We start from the raw sequence: 19,102 nt of genomic DNA on the forward strand, positions 1-19,102 counted from the left end.
AATAGTCCATTGGAGTTATAAATCATTTCTTAACTTCTTGCTTTTCCAACCGGGCTTACTGTACTTTTGTAAAGGTTTCTGCTGTGCTGTAGGGATTTTAGCTTCACTCCAATATTTGTTCACTTGCTGGTGAACTCCACCTCTGGGCCACTCCCACAGACCACTGCCTCGCAATGCAATCTGCATGTGTTTGGAGTTGCTATCTCTCCTGTTACAGTATGTCTCTTACCAGCTCTGAACTGCTTTTACTATTCACTGAAATATTCTTTCTTGTTGATTATCACAAGAAGGGCTCTTAAACCTGCAGCTCTTCCTTGCTGCTGACTGTTGTATGAACAGACTACTTAAAGTCAAGCATGAAGATCTCACATCATTGCTCACTATGTATTGTTGGAGCATTCAAATCAAATCCACACACAGTTGCCTTCCATTTTGTAAGCACAGGCAAGTACACAATGCTGCACAAACTGCTGCTCGTAATGAAGATTGCTGCCACCATCCACTTTAAGTATAAACTACAGGCCTATTTGTGTGGTAGAGGAAAAGGACTTCCTGGTCTATCTGGATACAGTTTATTGCAGGTTAACTAAAAATATTAGTTACAGGTCACATTGATATGATCAACATTGTCACAAGATAGAATATCTGTTCGGCATGGATGAGTTGGACTGAAGGAAGGGTCTGTTTCCATGCCATACATCTCTAAGACTCTGTCCAATTGTTAGATTTCACTCCATCAAAATCTTATGTTTTTGCCCACAAGTCCACATGACAAAATGGGTGGTGCATATGGTACTCCTCAGTATTAATACATGTAAACCATTTCTGACTGCATTTTCAGACGGCAACACATACCTCACACTTCACATTCCCAAGTCTTTACAAACTGAATAGAAATTTAAACTGAGCATTAAAACAGTATTGACATTATAACCTGGGAAACTGCTTCAATAAAGATGTGAGCCCAGAAACATGAACACATCCAAAACAATCATGTAAGTTGCAATCTCTGCTTCTAAAATGGATAAACCTAAGTGTTGTCATGACCCACTTGGGAAAATGTGCTGATTCTCAAACCCTACTATTCCTGGGGTCACCATAAAAGTTAATGATCTAATAAAAACATGCAAAATCCCCAATTTAGCCATCTGCAGAGTCAAGTTAACAGTAAACACTGATCAGGTTTCTGCACTTAATAGGAACTCTATTTATTACAAATAAGTAAATTCTAATCGCAAGTAAGCAACTATGAATTAGCAACAAATGGTTCTACACTTAACACTCCAACTCCCTTTTTAAAAGCGCTCCACAGACAAACAAAAAAAAACAAAAACAAAAAAAAAAAACTGGTGGGATAAAGGCTGGGAAACACAGTTTGATAGCACCAGTCCACAAGACTCATTGAGATGTTCCTTTTGGCTTGCCTGAACTCTGTTCTTCACCCTTCATTCCCCAGGTTCTTTCACTCCTTTTTGGGAGGCCCAGCGTAATGGGTACTAAGTAAAAAGTCCCTTGGTTATTGGTTAGAAGCAACAGCTTACTTCAGCTAAGTTTTTTTTTACTGCAGAGAGAGTGTGAAAGCACAACCCTATCGCACAAGCTGCTGAGCTGCCCGGGAACAAAAGAGTAGTCATCAGACTGATAATCTCTGGAATCTATTACTGGTCACAATTGCACAAACCAATCAGCTATTTGTTGCCAGCTAAATCCCACATGACATACACAACCAGTGCTGTGCCATCTACATGCATTTCCCCTACTGCTTGAACAAGCAGCAGTATAAACACCATACACAATGAGTTTCAAAAGGTGAAGCAATTCCTTCTACAATTTTTAGATTTAAAACAAACAGTCTTTCTTTCCATTTCAGATCACAATCAAAATTAAAATGATCTTTACAGCTGCCTGTAGTGTTGATCCAATAACATACCTTGTTCCACAGAATTGGCAATAGTTGGCAAGTTCCCACCTAGGCTCTGACAGAATCGATTTCCAGCCTCCCATGTCAAAGCTTTCGGTTTTACAAAGTTATAGCACTGAAACAGATGAAATATGATTCATATCAAAGTACTTACTACTACTTGTACTTAACATACTATTAGTCCCCAATTACATTGTGTGTTTTGGGAGTGGATATTCTGATTAATTTATGTTTACACTTGTGAAAAATAACAGATGCCTGTTCTACAATCTGGTTTTTAATAAATGTAGCATCAAATGTTATGCCCATGATCAATCTAATTAAAACATAGCATCATGGATTTTACAGTACAGAAGGAGGCTATTTGACTCATTGTGTCTGTACTAGCTCCTGAAAGAGCTACTCAGTTAGTCCCAAATCTCCAGCCCTCTCTCCATAGCTCTCTAAATTCACCACTTTCATACATCCAGCTGTCTTTTGAGACTTCCTATGGAATTTGCCTCCACCATTCTCTTAAGCAGCACATTCCAAATCCTAACAACTGAGTACAGAAGGGTCTTCCCATCTCACTTCTAGCTGTAGCGGTGACAACCTTGATGTGGTGATCTCTAGTTACTGACATTACCAACTAGTGGAAACAGAATATCAGGAACAAAAAAAAGTTGCTGGAAAAGTTCAGCAGGTCTGGCAGCATCTGTGAAGGAGAAAACAAGAGTTAACGTTTGGGGTCTGGTGACCCTTTCTCAGAACTGGAGTTGCAGTTCCGAGGAAGGGTCACCGGGCCTGAAACGTTAACTCTTGTTTTCTCCTTCACAGATGCTGCCAGACCTGCTGAGCTTTTCCAGCAACTTTGTTTTTGCTCTTGACTTACAGCATCCGCAGTTCTTTTGGAAACAGAATATCCTTCATTTGAACACTTCAGTGAGGTCACCTCTTAATCTTCTCTGCTCCAATTTCTCTAACTTTTCGTTACATCTAAAAAATCACTCATTTCTTGTATCATTCTAGTAAATCTCATTTGAACTCTCTCCAGAACTCTGTTTTCTCTCCACAGATGCTGCCAGACCTACTGAGTTTCTCCAGCAATTTGTTTGTTTGTCTCAAATCTCTAGCATCTGTTCCTTTCTGTTTTATCTTGACCTTAAAAATTCATATCCTTGTTTTAAAATCTCTCCATTGCCTCACACCATTTATTCTCTTAAATATTCTCCAGCCACACTAAACCTCTCGAAACGTCAGCCTCTCTGCTCCTATGATGCTGCTTGGCCTGCTGTGTTCATCCAGCCCTGCACCTTGTTGTCTCGGATTCTCCAGCATCTGCAGTTCCTACTATCTCTGATTCGATTTTAACCCCACTGCGAAGCCTCTTCTAAGGATGCCTAACCTGAAGAAGTTACCCTCCTCCCTCCGGACAAACCTCAAGGGATCTCTCCCTATTTATTTCAAAACCCCCTTCCCCTCCCCCTTTTCTGATGAAGGGTCTAGGCCCGAAACGTCAGCCTCTCTGCTCCTATGATGCTGCTTGGCCTGCTGTGTTCATCCAGCCCTGCACCTTGTTGTCTCGGATTCTCCAGCATCTGCAGTTCCTACTATCTCTAAACCTCTCTGATATCTTTGTTTCTCTGATTCTAACCTCTTGTGCATCCTTGATTTTAACTGAACCATGGCTGGTAACATCCCCAAGGTCTGGAATTCCCTCCCTAAGCCTCGCTGCCTATGTCTATCGTTCTTTCCTCCATTGACAACATTTATTAAAACTTATCATTTTGATTAAGCTTTTCACCCTAATAATTCTTTATATAATTTCTTGTCAAATTTTGCTTCTTAACTTGTGTGACATCTCCTGATGTCTTATGTCAAAAGTGCCATGCAAATACAAGTTTGTGTGCTGTCCCATCAATGGTGTGGCTGATGCCATCTTCACAAAGGTCAGCCAGTTCCTGCTTGAGTCCCGCCCTATTAATATGCTCATTGAACTATTGGAAGCAGTGCAGGATGCAGTCACAGGGTGATCTCGCCTCATTAAATCTCTGTCAGAAAAACAGACTGGACAAACCTGCGCTCTTTAAGGAGATGCCAGGGAAGTTATTTTGCTCATGTATAAAAGACTAAACAGTATGGACAAGTTAAATCTGGAAAATTACCTCAAAAATTTCAAAAGTGGAACAAGAGAGACCACGGATTCAAACTGATAGCAAACAAATTCAATCCCATCATTCTGAAAACTTTCTTCACACAAAGAGTGATCAACACATGGGATGGAGGTAATGGAATGGTTATTCTGGATGGATTAATACCACTAAACATAATAATTATCCTCATCCTTAATTAGCTCTGGATCTCAAGACTCATTAAGTGAGATTGTCATCTTTCATTACCTTTTCCAACTAACAAGAATTCCATCTAAAGATCTCATCCCAACTTCTTACAAATATTTTCAATTTTATGAAGTTAATATGCTTGTAAGTGACAAATAGAAGCAGGCTTCTTTTCTCTTACATTATCTCCAAAAGGGATCCAATCACCAGTACATGGGGTACCTGACACATTGGTTTCTGGAGACCACGGTTCTAATGATGATATATTTAATTTCTGACAAATAAAGGGAAGAGGTCTGGCACAGTCCACGAAATCATGATATTCTGCAGAGTAAAAACAAAATTGAAGCAATATGATCATAATTCTGTAACAGTGGTAACTCACCAGTTTGAGAACCACCAATTTGTTACTTCAATATTACGCTATTTAAGCACAGTCCTTCAACAGACAGACAGTGACATTAATCAGCAATTTCATCTCTCTTCAACACATTAAGGTTAAGTGATTCAGAGTTTCACGCTTTTGTGGGGTACAATCAGCAATTCCCATTGGGACGTTCCACACAAACACATTGTGAATGTGCTGCCAAGGCATACAAGGCTATAAACCAAGAGCTGGTAAATGGGATTAGAATTGTTAGGTAGTTGTTTTCAACTGGCGTGGACACAATGGGTTGAATGGTCTTTCTCATGCTGTAGATCTCTATGACTATCTAAAACATCATGGGTTTCTCTAGTTCTAGTTCCTTGTAAAGAACATGCTCTGGAACTCTATCAAGGTCACAAATTACGTACTCTTAAGATTAAGTACAATTGCCAACAAATATAATCATAGTTTTACAGCACAGATGAAGGTCATTTAACCCATAAATAAACAAAGAACTGTGGATTCTGAAAAGTTGAAACAAAAACAGAGTGCTGGAGAAACACAGCAGGTGTGGCTATATCTTTAGGGAGAAAACAGTTTCAAGCCCAGTGACTCTTTGTCAGATGTTGGCTTTAAGTCGAGTGGAGAGAGAAGGGATGGTGACATGTAGTGGTGGGGGGACACTGGTTAAAGTCCCATCATAACAGCTGATGGGGCATTTAAATTCAAATCAATAAATCTGGAATTGAAAGGTAGTTATCAGTGCTAGTGATCATGGCAACTATTATCAATTGTTGCAAGACTCCATCTGGTTCACCAATCTCTTCCAGGGAAGGAAATCTGCCATACTTACCCAATCTGGCTTGCATGCAAGTCCAGATCCAAGGCATTGTGGTTGACTCTTAACTGCCTTGAAACAGCCAAGCAAGCCACTCAATTCAAGAATTAGGATGTTCAAATGCTGGGCTCGCCAACAACTTCTGCCATAAAATCATTTTTAAAAAAAAAGTTTACATACCCAGCACTTTTCATTTTTTTAAACAAATATTTATTCAATTCCCTTTTTAGGACGGGTAGAGAGGTTGGGAAGAGGAAATGGGGAAGATTCCAAAGCTTAAATCACACTTTGTGATGGGATAAAGCTGGCATGTAGATGCAGTAATAAGATATGTAATAGTGTTTATTGTATGTCCAAAATAATTCAAAGTTTCTGTCAAATCTTAAAATCTTCTGGTCTAGCTCTGCCACTTAATTGCTGGGTGCTCAAATTTTATCAGACACTAACAGGAACCTGAACAGTAAGATGCTTCTTGTTGTTTATTACATTCCAGAGTTTCATATAATTGGCAAATGTTGAAATTATGCTCTGTATAGTCAAGTACACAATGCATAAATACTAGTGCTCCGAAAAGGGACTCCCAGGGAACACCACATTATAATTCTCTCAATCTGAGGATCAACCATTTGCTAATTTCTTGTCCTTGAGCCCATGCTAATACTATCCCATTAATTTTATGCATATAAGATCAAAATTAATCCATAACAAAATACAAGAATAAACATGTACTATGCAAATTACTTACCAATCAACCTGACATAAGGAGTTATAAACCAACAATCTCTATATCGGTTATGGAAGGAATGAAATCGATCATAAATGTAATAGGGACCAAAACTAAAAAGGAAAAATATAAACATCAGTCACAGTGCATAATGCAATCAAATATGTAATTTTTTTGATGAGACAAAAGTTAAATATTTCCTCTTCTGTCTTCAAGTTAGTTTGCTCAATCATCCTCAGTTGCTTTAACTAACTTGACATGAGCTTGGTGGTGGTGGTGGTTGGTTTGGGGACTGGTGGCAGGGAGTGTGGTGGGCAGTGAAAGAGAAGAAATGCTTGCTGATAAGTGTAGTTCTCAGTACAATCTGCAACTCAAATACTGCCTGGAATTGAATGCCCCGCAGCAGGCTACGTTACAAGCTTTTCAGACCACAGGCTAATTGGGATAGTTTAAGAGCCTCATCCACTGGAATTCAACCGAGTGGCAGGCAGAGGAATTGTCATCAAGGAAGACTGCCCAACAAACTCTATTGGATTTGCCAGCAGTCTACTGGAAGGGGGCATTCATTTTTAATTGGCACTCTGTCGGAAAGAGACGCAGCATGAGGCCACTCCATTGCTCATTCTTCTGACATCCCTGCTATGGTCCTTGTCTTGTCCACATTCACCTATATCTGGGATCCCACGGCAATCATTATGGTAGGTCCCAGTGCAGTACTAACAGTGGCCTGGGTTCCTTTGGCACATCTGATACTGGAGGACAGTTAAATCAAATGGGAGAATTGACATTCCAGTTAAGCACACAATTGCCTCAATAGCATTTGCCCTTCTGTAGAAAACCAACGCAGTACTCCCACTGGTTGGCAAGACCGCAAACTCCCACATCAAACCCTAATCACTGAAGAAGTCGATGACCCTATGTAGCAAAACCAAGACAACTGACAAATTGCAAGTAACATTCCAGCCATTGACCATCTCCAATAAGAGAATCTAAATACCACTGACTGAAAGGGAAGATGTTGCCAGATAGGCTGAAGCATTTGTAGGGGCCTACAATGTTACAAAAAAGGAGAGAAACTGGGTTGGAAACTCAGTTAAAGATAAATTTAGACTTAGAAGTTAAAATATTCTGGTCAGAACATAGTGGGCAGAGAGGGCATGGAATCCATGATCTTAAGGCGGCAGTACTCCAACTCCCTCAGAGATTTCAACTGAGCATTGTCAAAAGTTTGGTCACCAATCTGGGAAGTAATAACATGTTCAACATTTAAATAAATAAAGATTGTTTAAGAGACAGGGCTATGACAGGAACAAGAGTTGTAATGCATTCATTTTTGTACAGTCTTGTAGCAGTGGTGTTTTCTAAGCAAATGGGAACACTACCCAAGAAAAGGGAACCATTTACAATATCAGAAAGTACAGGAACCAGAATGGGAAGTGGGTCTAGTGCATGAAACAAACTGAGAGGGCATGCGCGGCATGGTGGCTCAGTGGTTAGTCTTGCTGCCTCACAGTGCCAGGGACCTGGGTTTGATTCTAATCTCAGGCAACTCTGTTGAGTTTGCACATTGTTCCCATATCTGCATGGGTATCCAGTGAGTACTCCGGTTTCCTCCCACAGTCTAAAGATATGCAGGTTAGGTGGAATGACCATGCTAAACTGCCCTGTGGTGTCCAGGGATGTGCAGGCTCGGTGGATTAGCCATGGGAAATGCAGGATTACAGGTATAGGTGGAGGACTAGGTGGGATGCTTTTCAGAGGTTTGATGCAGACCTGATGGATCAAATGGCCTCTCTCTGCACTACAGGGATTTTATGATTCTATGGGAGAAAATGGAGTCGCAGGTTGATTTAACAGTCAGGGGATAGGATACGAAACCAAAAAAAAAAACAGTTGAACTGATGATTTCTATCTTGGGGCAGATTCTTCTGTTCTAGAGTAGAATTTTGGCATTAGGGTTTGAAGTGAGTGTTACTTTCACTTGCAGGATATAGAATGTTTTTAAGATTATGTAGTGGCCAGCTAACAAGATATGCATACATGAGGAGCGCAGCATAATGCATCAGAGGTGGACATCAAGTTGACACAGTCATTGTTACCTCACAGAGCAGATAATCTAGGAGCCATATTGAAAACGCATTCGTCGCCTGCAAACCAGGAGGCTCACTGGATATCTGTTCTGTTTGGATTTTGTCATTTTTTTCAGCACCCTTCAGACCTAATGTGGGCAGTATATATCTACCCTTTCAAACCTCTTAAGAATTTTTTATGTTTTAATATGGCTGTTCCTTATTCTTCTAAACTCGAATGAGTACAGGCCCAACATATTCAGCTTCTCTCATAAGAAAATCCCTCTATACTCAAGGTCAACCTAATGAACCTTCTCTGGATTGCCTCTTATGTCAATACATCTTTCCTTAGATAAGGAGATCAAAACTGTTCGCAGTACTTCAGCAGTTGTCTGCCCAGTGTCTTGTTGAGTTTTAGAAAGACATCCCTATTTTTCTACTCCATTCCCTTTGAAATAAGGGCTAACATTCCACTTACCTTCCGTATTCACCCTCGACTTTGTGATTTATGCACAAGGACTCCCACATCCTGGAGCTGTGCCTTTCAGCAATTTTTTTTTCATTTAAATAATACTCAATTCCTCTTTTCCTGCCAAAAGGCATAACCTCACATTTTCCCACATTTTATTCTACCCACTACATGTAGATTCTGTCACCTGCAAACTTAGTTATGTACCATTTGGGATAACACCCACTGCTTTGGTTTGTCATCAAGATTGAGATAAAACTAGAAAAAAAAGAGGTCGCTAACTTGGGAAGACTCACTCTGGCTCAGCCTGATGGGAGGAACATAGCTGACAGTGCACCAATGGAGGTGTCAATGTCTTTGCAGAAACCACTGATGCACACATAGGATTAATGCATTCAACTTTGGGCAAGAGGATTGTACTTAACCCTGATCTAATGCAAATACTAATTCTAAATGTTCTCCAGGCAGGCTCCAAAACAAAGAAAAAGTGACAGAAAGACTACTCCCAGTTCTACCTCCCACCTCTGAGGTGGATGATGCCATTCAGCACTCCTCTGCCCCCTCCACCAGCACAGACACATGCAGCTCAGTGGGCTCACATTCTAGATTAGAGTCTGATCACAATCTGATGCGCACATGAAGTCAGGTACCTACAACTCACAAACAAAGGTGACAACTGAGATTCTGATAATGAGGAAGGACTGCTGAGCGTACAGATGAGGACACTCATGAGGCCATAAAAGACCTAATAGAGATGCGGAGCCAGGCAGAGGAAAATCATGCTGAGGTGCTGGAAGTTATGTGCAGGCTTGAGTGAAAACTGGTGGAGTCCATCTACTTTGTGAGTGCTACGATTGCTTTAGCATGTGAGTGCTTGTCTTCCTCCATGAAAATGGTTGCAACTGTCAAGAAGGGTCAGGTCCAGCACAGTACTCAGTGACTGCCAGGTAAATGTTTGAACCTACATTCCATTGCACAAACAATGGTGTTGGTGTGATTTTCCAGCCAAAAGTGTGTTTTACTTGATGCAGCAATACTTATGTTATTTACTGTAAAGAAGAAACTGGGAAAAGGTATCATTGTATTGAAGAATCCAACAGACTTTTATTGCAAATAACTAATTAGTGCAAACATTAAATGCCTTAGGTATAATAGTGTCTCATCTAATATTAATTGTAGGTTACAACAGAGGAGAATGCTTCAAGTAGAATGTCATGCTTCAAGTCATCTTAAGTCGGATGAAATATGAAATCATTATACCCTCAGATCACATGCTATGATACAGTGAAGATATCATGAGCATTATACTTAAGGCATATTGACCATGAGCTATGACACTATAGCTGAGTGAAGCAATGGTTTGGTGAGGGAGTTAAGGATGTTCCTTCTCTTCAAGGAATCAGGCTGGTACCATCATCCACAGACTGAGGTGAGGTGTACCAGCAAAGCACCCTGAGGAATTTCATCCTATACTGTCTCTCTACTTTGCTTTTTGTCTCTTGTTGTTACAAGTTATAACAGTGGGGGGACAAAATTAAGGATACAGTTAGCAATTAAAAAATGTAGCTAGGCATTAACTCTGCCCTGTACAATGATCCTAGCTAAGATAGGTTAGGCATAGTTTAACTTCACCAAACTTATAGTTCTTCAAGTGTGATCAAACTAAATCCACAAATCACATCCACGTATTTACTTCCAGCAATGATCAGGAGTGAAAACGTGGCCAATTTTCCTCATCTTAATTATTTTTATTTAGGTCACAGTGGATTGATGAACAGATCTTGAAATGATCTATTGGGTGTTGAACTGACACTGAAGGTGAAAGTGGTCTCCTCTGCAGCAAAATGATATACTAAGCCATTAAAAAATGGAATAAATGAAGCAGTTCTACAATTAAATTGCCAGCATTAGAATGTAGCATTGCTGCAGTATCAATGCCAAATAAACAAACAATTTCTATTTGGATTGAATACCCACAAAAGTATAATAGTTTACAGAAAAGGAACAGTTTCCATTGAATGTTTGGAAAAGTCTGTGCCACGGAAACATACATCCTTCAATGCCAATTACATTGTGAAAGCAGATGAAGTGATTAGAAGTTATATTAACAAATAGAAAATGTGAAAATATATTTTATATGCAGTACTTACAATGGACTGCTCATCGTATTGTAATTGATGGCCTTTACCCACCACTTTGGCAATGAAGGGAAGTGCTGTGGAGAGGAAGAAAAGTCAATTTCTAATTTTCATGCATTTATATCTTGCAATTTTAGCTCTCTCTGCCAAATTGAACTGCTCACACTCGGGTATTCCTTCCTTTTGCAGGAAGTCAGATGTATTAGTCAGTTTCTGGTCATCATCACTGTTGTACTTAAATTGGATGCTGGGATATTCTTGTGTTCATGGAGAAGTTCCTCTCTCAATATATGTGTTGGCCCAGAATCTTAACTTTTATTCTTTATCTAATCTGATGACCTCAAGTGCAATATGTGCACATTAGCAGATGGCCATTTTTCCAGGCCAGTCATGCAAAGCAATTAGGCTACAATTTTTACTTTTCGCTTGAAGTATTATATAAAGTTGTGGAAATTTCAATTCTCGCGCACTAATTGGTTTGAACTTTATGAACTACTTTCTCCTGGGAGCTTTACAAAAGGTGTTTTAAAAAGTGCTGTATTATCGGCACACATACTCTCAGTAGAATGCCAAGGACTGTTAATATTAACAATGTTAAATGGATAAAAATGTACGTTACCCTCAAAGACTCATCATTACATATCTGTGATATCCACAAATACAAAACCTTGGATACCCATTTAACATCAGTATTTTAATAGTTTTTAATTAGTTTTTGTTAAATAGATTTTTAGTTTTAATGGTTTTAAAATTTTAATAATTTTAAGAAAATTTCTGCATACAGGCGATATGTAATTTGTATTCCAAATGTATCTCAAAGTGGAAATGAAAGATACTGCCTTATTCCTGTCTAGTGAGAGATTCTGGATAATAGTTTAACTCTTGGCTTCATGGTTCTGTGTAGCAAGTTGCAATCAGATTTTCCATTAAGAAAATGGTCATCTATATCTTGACAATATAATTTGCTGATTTTGTGCTCACAATGCAAAGCCTATTGGTGGAAATGCACACCGGATAAGATGTTCCACACTCATCATATAGTTTGTCTAATCTTTCCATTAAGTTGCATATGTACACAGCCATGTGGCAGCTTGAAAGGTAATGTGCAGGAATCATCACATGGCAGCACAACATTTTGTTTTCGAAAGATCGTGTTAAAAATACTGGTTGCATACAAGAACTAAATTATAAATGGAACACTAGAAATACCCTATCAGCATCATCGAATTGTTAATTATCTCCTTGACACACTTGATGTAACCTCAGAGTACATATTGAAGAAATACTTTTTTTATTAGTAATGCCAATGTACAGACAAAAACCTCCAGAATAAAGGTAAAACTTACCTTTAGTAGATGAGTCTTAATCATTTTTATTGCAGGTCTGGATGTTATGGAAGCCAATTTGCTTTCATTCCTTGAACAATATAGATCAGCTTCTTGGTAAGTTAACTTGGTGTTGTTCACAAACCAATACTCATTACCATCAATAACAACAGTGGGCCCATGAATACTCTCTCCATCTAAACAAAAGTGCACAGGAAAATGTTGACTGTTAAGAAACTGAAACATCACCAGTTTGCCCTCAATATTAAGAGATTAGAGTTTTTTTTTCTTGATGGATACAAATACGTTTAATGTGAGAGCACATTTAAAATTGTATTATTTTTCTGTTAAGTTTGATTTCCGTCACTCTGCCATTCCCAAACACTAGTTAGGACATAGAATTGGGAATAACTTCTTTATTTTGTCTCTTTCCCATGCCGAAATGTGGTATTTTTGGTATAGTTGGCTACAATTGGAAAATCCAGACTGAGTTGGTATAAGGAAATACAAACCGTTGTCACGGTTGACATAATTGACAATACATCCGTTTGAAACATTACAATTAAATGCCAAGAGAGACATTATGCTAAATTGTGTCTGACCCGGAAACACATTTGAGTCATATCTAGAGATCTGTACAATTCAAACCAAGACTAGTCTCTGCGAAAAATGACTCACCAGGAATGTACCAGGGAGGTCTCCTCAATTTAGTCCCTGCCAAAACACAAAAAAGTATAAATGAATAACTTACAAGCCAATTATTATTATGATTATGAAATTACTTATTTAATAAGTTGTAACCAAAATTTATATGGAGCCTCTCCTGCGCTCCTGTTTTAACCTCAACAACATTACTAGAGGAACAGTGTAAATACTAAAAATGGCTACTAATTTTGTTTCAAGTATTGCTGAAAAACACATTTTTGTCAAAACATCTCATCTTGCAGTCAATAGGACAAATTGTAAGAATGTCAATTTGAGGGGAAAACCAACATTGATACCGCATAAGAGGAGATTGCTGATTGGTCAGCAAATGGACTCATTGGTAAGGGTGTTTTGTTATGGAGACTGCACCAGTTAATGATGATTCACAATTAACTGCCAAGCTGTGTCCAGATTTTAAACCAGGCAGATTGACTGATTTCACATGGCTATGATTGGCACCTGTGAGTGGTATTCACCCACTGAGTTGATAAAGGCACTGTGAATGTGCATTTTTGCATAGGGTTGTATATGTTTACACATATAGCATCCAGTACGCAGAGGTGCATCAATCGGTCAGCCTGACTGACAATACTAAATTGGTCATCAGCAAAATTCTTCATACATTTAGGGTTATTCAGCAAATTTTGTCCGACTACAGAATTACATCTACCGTTGGACACTATTTTGCAAGTATGGGTTGGTTGGGCATGGTCAGAATTTGCTGTTGTGAACAGCTGAAAAGGAATGGTGTGTGATATGATCCACCAGGCTTTAGGACAAACCTTACATCACACCAGCACTGAAATTCACACACCACCCTTCTCATTTGTGCGATAGGCAGATCACCTTTTTGGTTTGACGGCAACATTCTGTTAGTGGCAAAGACTAACTGGGTTACATGAAACAGTTAGATTCAGCTGTTGCTCAAACATAGAACATAGAACATAGAACAGTACAGTACAGTACAGGCCCTTCGGCCCACAATGTTGTGCCGAACTTTTACCCTAAACCTAAGGTCTATCTAACCTCCACCGCTACCTTATACTATCAACATATGCCTGTCTAATAGCCTCTTAAATGCCCTTGATGAGGCCGACTCCACGACCCTCTCCGGCAATGCATTCCACGCCCCGACCACTCTCTGAGTAAAGAACCTACCTCTGACGTCTCCTTGATATCTACCTCCTTTCACTTTAAAACTATGTCCCCTTGTAAAAGCAACCTCCACCCTAGGAAAAAGTCCCTGGCTGTCTACTCTATCTATACCTCTGATCATTTTGTACACCTCTATCAAGTCACCTCTCATCCTTTGTCGTTCTGAAGAGAAAAGCCCTAGCTCTCTCAACCTTTCCTCGTAAGACCTTCCCTCCATTCCAGGCAACATCCTGGTAAATCTCCTCTGCACCTTTTCCAACGCTTCCACATCTTTCCTGTAATGGCGTGACCAGAACTGGACACAATACTCCAGATGTGGCTAAACCGGGCTTTTGTATAGCTGGAGCACAACTTCACAGCTGTTGAACTCAATCCATCTATTAATGAAAGCAAACACACCATACGCCTTCTTATCAACTCTATCCACCTGGGTGGCAGGTCTCAGGAAACTGTGAACATGAACCCCAACATCCCTCTGCTCCTCCACACTGCCAAGAATCTTTCCGTTAACCCTGTATTCTGCTTTCAAGTTTGTCCTTCCAAAATGAATCACCTCACACTTTTCAGGGTTAAACTCCATCTGCCACTTCTCAGCCCAGCTCTGCATTCTATCAATGTCCCTTTGTAACCTAGAACAGTCCTCCACACTGTCCACAACATGACCCACCTTCGTATCGTCCGCAAACTTGACCGAAAACCTTTGAGATACCTTACTCTTCCTGGATAATCTGAGGTAGACTGGACACTTTTGGCTTTGAATGAGTTCACACATTATACAGTGATAAATAGACTACTTAGGGTAGCCATTATCCAGCTTTGATGTGCCCTATTTCAACATCAGGTTTACATGGTGAACACAAGCTTGAAGCCTATTTATGAGTTTGTCAATAAAGTCAATCATATACTGCATGGAACAGTGGGAATTCCACATTTATACTGTCCAGTGATCATAGGTTTGTGATAGACAGAGGTTGTGAACCCCATGGCTGATTTCTCAACTAGGACATCAAGGAAAAAAAAATACAGCTAATTTGACTGTTCTATTTCAAAAATGAATTTGAACACAGAATGGAGCCCATACAGACACACAAGGAAATTCTTACATGCAGTTACAGATTCAAATATAGCAAATGTATCACCTCATTATTGGAAACCTGAAAGGATTACTCAGAAGCAATCAAAATAAAATGCTTGCTGATCTTGCACAAGAGCAACAAGTTGCTGGCACGATATATATAATAGGATTGGTCCTCATGGATCACCAATTTTGCGTGTGTATGGTTGTGCAAGACACATAAAAATGCTGTCCCTTTACATCGGTTCTTATCCAAGACTGGTTCTGCAGAATATGAATTGGCCAAATGGTTGTGTGAATTGCTCTTATCATTTTTGAGCATGTTTTCCACTTACACGGTGAAGGAGTTCTTCACATTTGCAAAGACCATAATACAGAACTTGCACACATAGCAATACGGTATCCAAGTGTTCATCTGACACTATTAATACATTCGCCAATGTACCATTCAAGGAAGCCAGACATCCATGTTGTAGCACTATTTCCTGGAAGTCTAGATCCACCAACAAAGAAAATTACAGCACAGGAACAGGCCCTTCGGTCCTCCAAGCCTGGGCCGATCCTGTTGCTGTTGCCTATTTTCCAAGGATCTGTATCCCTCTGCTCCCTGCCCATTCATATATCTGTCTAGATACATCTTAAATGACGCTATTGTGCCCGCCTCTACCACCTCCGCTGGCAGCGCGTTCCAGGCACCCACCACCCTCTGCGTAAAGAATTTTCCACGCATATCTCCCTTAAACATTTCCCCTCTCACCTTGAAATCATGACCCCTAGTAATTGAGTCCCCCACTCAATTCACACCACCATAGTATGAATCAGTATTCACATAACGTTTAAACTCAGCAACACATGCAGTTCATTTCACTTCCAAGGCAGCATATATGCTCAAATTGATGGTGTTGCCGTAGCCCAGGGCTCGCTAATATCTTTGTTGGATTCTGAGAAATGTTTATTTAATGGAATTACATCTAATCTTTTAGCCCTTGCATATTGTCAATATGTGGATGATTCATTTGCTATATTTGAATCTGCAGCTGCATGTAAGATTCTCATACATGTCTTAATGTAATCATTTTATGTTTATATTCACATTTGATCTGGAACAATCAAATGGGCTCTTTTTGTTTGCTAACCTAGTTGGGAAACGGGCCAGGGGTTCTTTATGACTGTTTACCACAAAACTTATGATCACCATTCACTATACCTTGTTATGATTCCTACAGCTCAACATGCTACAAAGTTGACCTGATCAACAACCTTGCAAACAGACCTGGACCATACAAACTTGATGCTGAAATAGAGCGCATGAGAATCATCCTACAGCATAATAGCTATATATAGTGCAAACTTATGTGAAGCCCTAGAGCAATCACTCCTGGTTGTGATAAGTGCTAATTCTACCTCAGATAAAGCATCTCAAAAGTTTGAGCAACAGGTGAAACTAACTATGCAGTAGCAATACAGTTAGTGTTCACCACTAACAAGATTTGTTATCAAACAAAAAGAAGGCATTCCATCTATCACACAAATAAGCCATGTTGTACATGAATTTCAGTGCCAGTGGGATACCAAATATGTAGGCCATATATTCTAAAGGTTAGTGGGTTGTATCAAATAATGTATCCCTTCATCTGTTTGCAACAAACAAGACAACCATACCCAACTAGCCTGTGCTTGCAAATCTGTGTCCAACATTTGATGTGTTTCTGCAATTGGACATCACTTGCTGAATAATCTCGAGTTAGAATTATGCTGACAAATGGTACAAGATTGTCAGTTAGGCTTATGGTGTGGCACACTTGCATACATTGGAAGCTACACATATAAATACACAGAGCCTTGTTCTTTGCAGGCAGAAAGAACAAGAACATGTACATACAGTATGCCTGTTTAAACTCAACAAAATAGGTGAAAAAACATTTGTTAGTTAATTTCTCATGGCAATACTCTGACCAGAGTCAACCTGCCTGGTCTAAAATTTAAACAAAGTCTGGAATTTAACTGTCAATTATCATTAATTGATACGTTCACTATAGCAACACCAATCAGACTCCTTTTGCCAATCATCAGTCTCCATTGCAGAGTGTAAAGTTGGCTTTCCCCTTGAATTAGTATACTTGCAAATTGTTCAGATGAGTTCAACGCAAATATCTTTGACAAAATGTGTATTTTTCAGCAATATCCAAGTTTTGCACTACCAGATGTCTATTTTGTTTTGATTGTAAATCCACCTATCTTCTCAAAAGTTGGAGCAAGAAAAGTGCTTCAACTTTCATCTCTTCTAAAATTAGTTAATTTATTAATGTCACAAACCAAACTTGGAGTGATTCACTTCTTTACTCTGCCTTAAAAATTACATAAATAAAAATAAAAATAAAAAATGAAAGAAGATCATTGAAAAATGAATCCTATATCTGCTTATAGCCCACTGAAATAAATGAATTTCAGCACAATTAACCTGTTTCCTGGTGTCATCTTCTCTGTTAATATAATAAACATGGCAATCTAAAAGCTCAACATTAATTATTTAGTTAAATGATTGATGCAATGATAATTGCAGCAAAGTAACCAACATGTCATGGACAATTGCAGTTAATTTGGATAAACAATTACCTTTAGGTATTTGACACACCCATTCTAGTTTAATATCACAATGGAAGGGCATCAAGTGATAATCATATTTCCTTCTGATATCAAACATCATGAAACGATGCCACAAAGGTTTCTGAGTCTGTGGAAGTACAAAATGAAACTGTACTGTTCGTATAATTAAAAATGTACATTACAAACTTGATACATCCAGCTGATATCATTCATTGTTAAAAATTCCAGCTGCAAAGGAATTATAAAATCGAGAGCACTGTTATTATGTTTCACAGTCAGATCTATGCTTGTACTCCTAAGGAGTGAAAATTATTACTGCTACCTTCTTTCTTAATAGCCCCGGTAAACAAAATATTGATTCTCCATTTGAAAGATCTGACTACTTAATGATCATGAACCTTTTAACTAATCCATTTAAATATTTACACAGTGATTTTCAACAGATTCTTACCTTAAAGTGCAGTGACTGGCAAGTGAAAATGCTGGTGTGGGATGGAGGTAGGGTGAAATCATTTTGCCATACCCAAGGCTCACCTGATGACTGGACATTGATGGTAGGAATGTGAGTTCAGCTGCTACTTGAGGAAGCAGTGGAAGCCTCAAGTCTCCTTTCTACAGGAGGCTCCTGCTAGTCAAGCTAATGAACATGAACAGCATCAGACTTGCCACTTCTAGACTTCCTCCAAATTACATGATTTAAAAACAGCTTGCTTGACTGTTTTTTTAACAGTGACGACTTGGTGAGAAGCCTGCTAAGATCATACAGATATGGAAGCATGCTTGCTAAGAACAAGGTGCTCACCTGGTCTTTCCCATTTCTGAAAAGAAACCCTCCTACATTAGTTATGGGTGAAAATGATTTGCTCTTTCCATAGAGTTATTGAAAGAGCATGTGAAGATTGTGTTTCCTAAGCAAACTGTGTCTGCAAGACCTCAGAAACAATTATGCATGATTGGTGACTTGCTCAACATGCCAGAACATCAAAGCCACAGACTCCAGAACATTCTAAACTTTATCTTCTGCCTTTTAGAATAACCCATTAACTAGAGTTTTTTTCTTATAAAGCCAAACTCTACAGTGAATCTGTTGCTTTCCCCTGTTTTCCTGAAGACTGCATTTGTGAGATATTTATAGTAATAAGCCTTCATATTTCTACACTACTGACTATGTATGTTAACAAATTTTTGCATCTTTATTGAATGACTTTTGTTTGATAATAAACCTGCAATCATGTTTACTAAAAATCTGGCTGCTAGATAATTTTATTTATAACCTGATAAAGTATTTCATTGGACATTTTGGTAACCAGCAAAAGCATTTTTAAGTTATGTTGCAACCCATGGAGTAGTAGGACTACAGCAACAGTACACTAATCCACCTTCAGTCGTAA

At 39.0% G+C, this 19,102-nt stretch overlaps 1 protein-coding gene across 2 annotated transcripts in view; it reads right to left on the reverse strand.

The window, feature by feature from the left end:
- ly75 (lymphocyte antigen 75) overlaps window positions 1-19,102 on the reverse strand; it is a 145,592-nt gene that overhangs the window by 47,438 nt on the left and 79,052 nt on the right. For both annotated transcript variants that reach the window (XM_020529208.2, XM_048598981.1), the window contains exons 16-22: window positions 17,721-17,838; window positions 12,848-12,883; window positions 12,191-12,366; window positions 10,857-10,921; window positions 6,190-6,281; window positions 4,421-4,563; window positions 1,931-2,036 (exon numbers count right to left, since the gene is read on the reverse strand). In XM_020529208.2, the coding sequence (XP_020384797.1) occupies window positions 1,931-2,036; window positions 4,421-4,563; window positions 6,190-6,281; window positions 10,857-10,921; window positions 12,191-12,366; window positions 12,848-12,883; window positions 17,721-17,838 (736 nt within the window). The remainder of the gene's footprint in view (window positions 1-1,930; window positions 2,037-4,420; window positions 4,564-6,189; window positions 6,282-10,856; window positions 10,922-12,190; window positions 12,367-12,847; window positions 12,884-17,720; window positions 17,839-19,102) is intronic.

Source organism: Rhincodon typus, chromosome 7 (assembly GCF_021869965.1).
Source record: "Rhincodon typus isolate 14 chromosome 7, sRhiTyp1.1, whole genome shotgun sequence".
NCBI classification, from domain to species: domain Eukaryota; kingdom Metazoa; phylum Chordata; class Chondrichthyes; order Orectolobiformes; family Rhincodontidae; genus Rhincodon; species Rhincodon typus.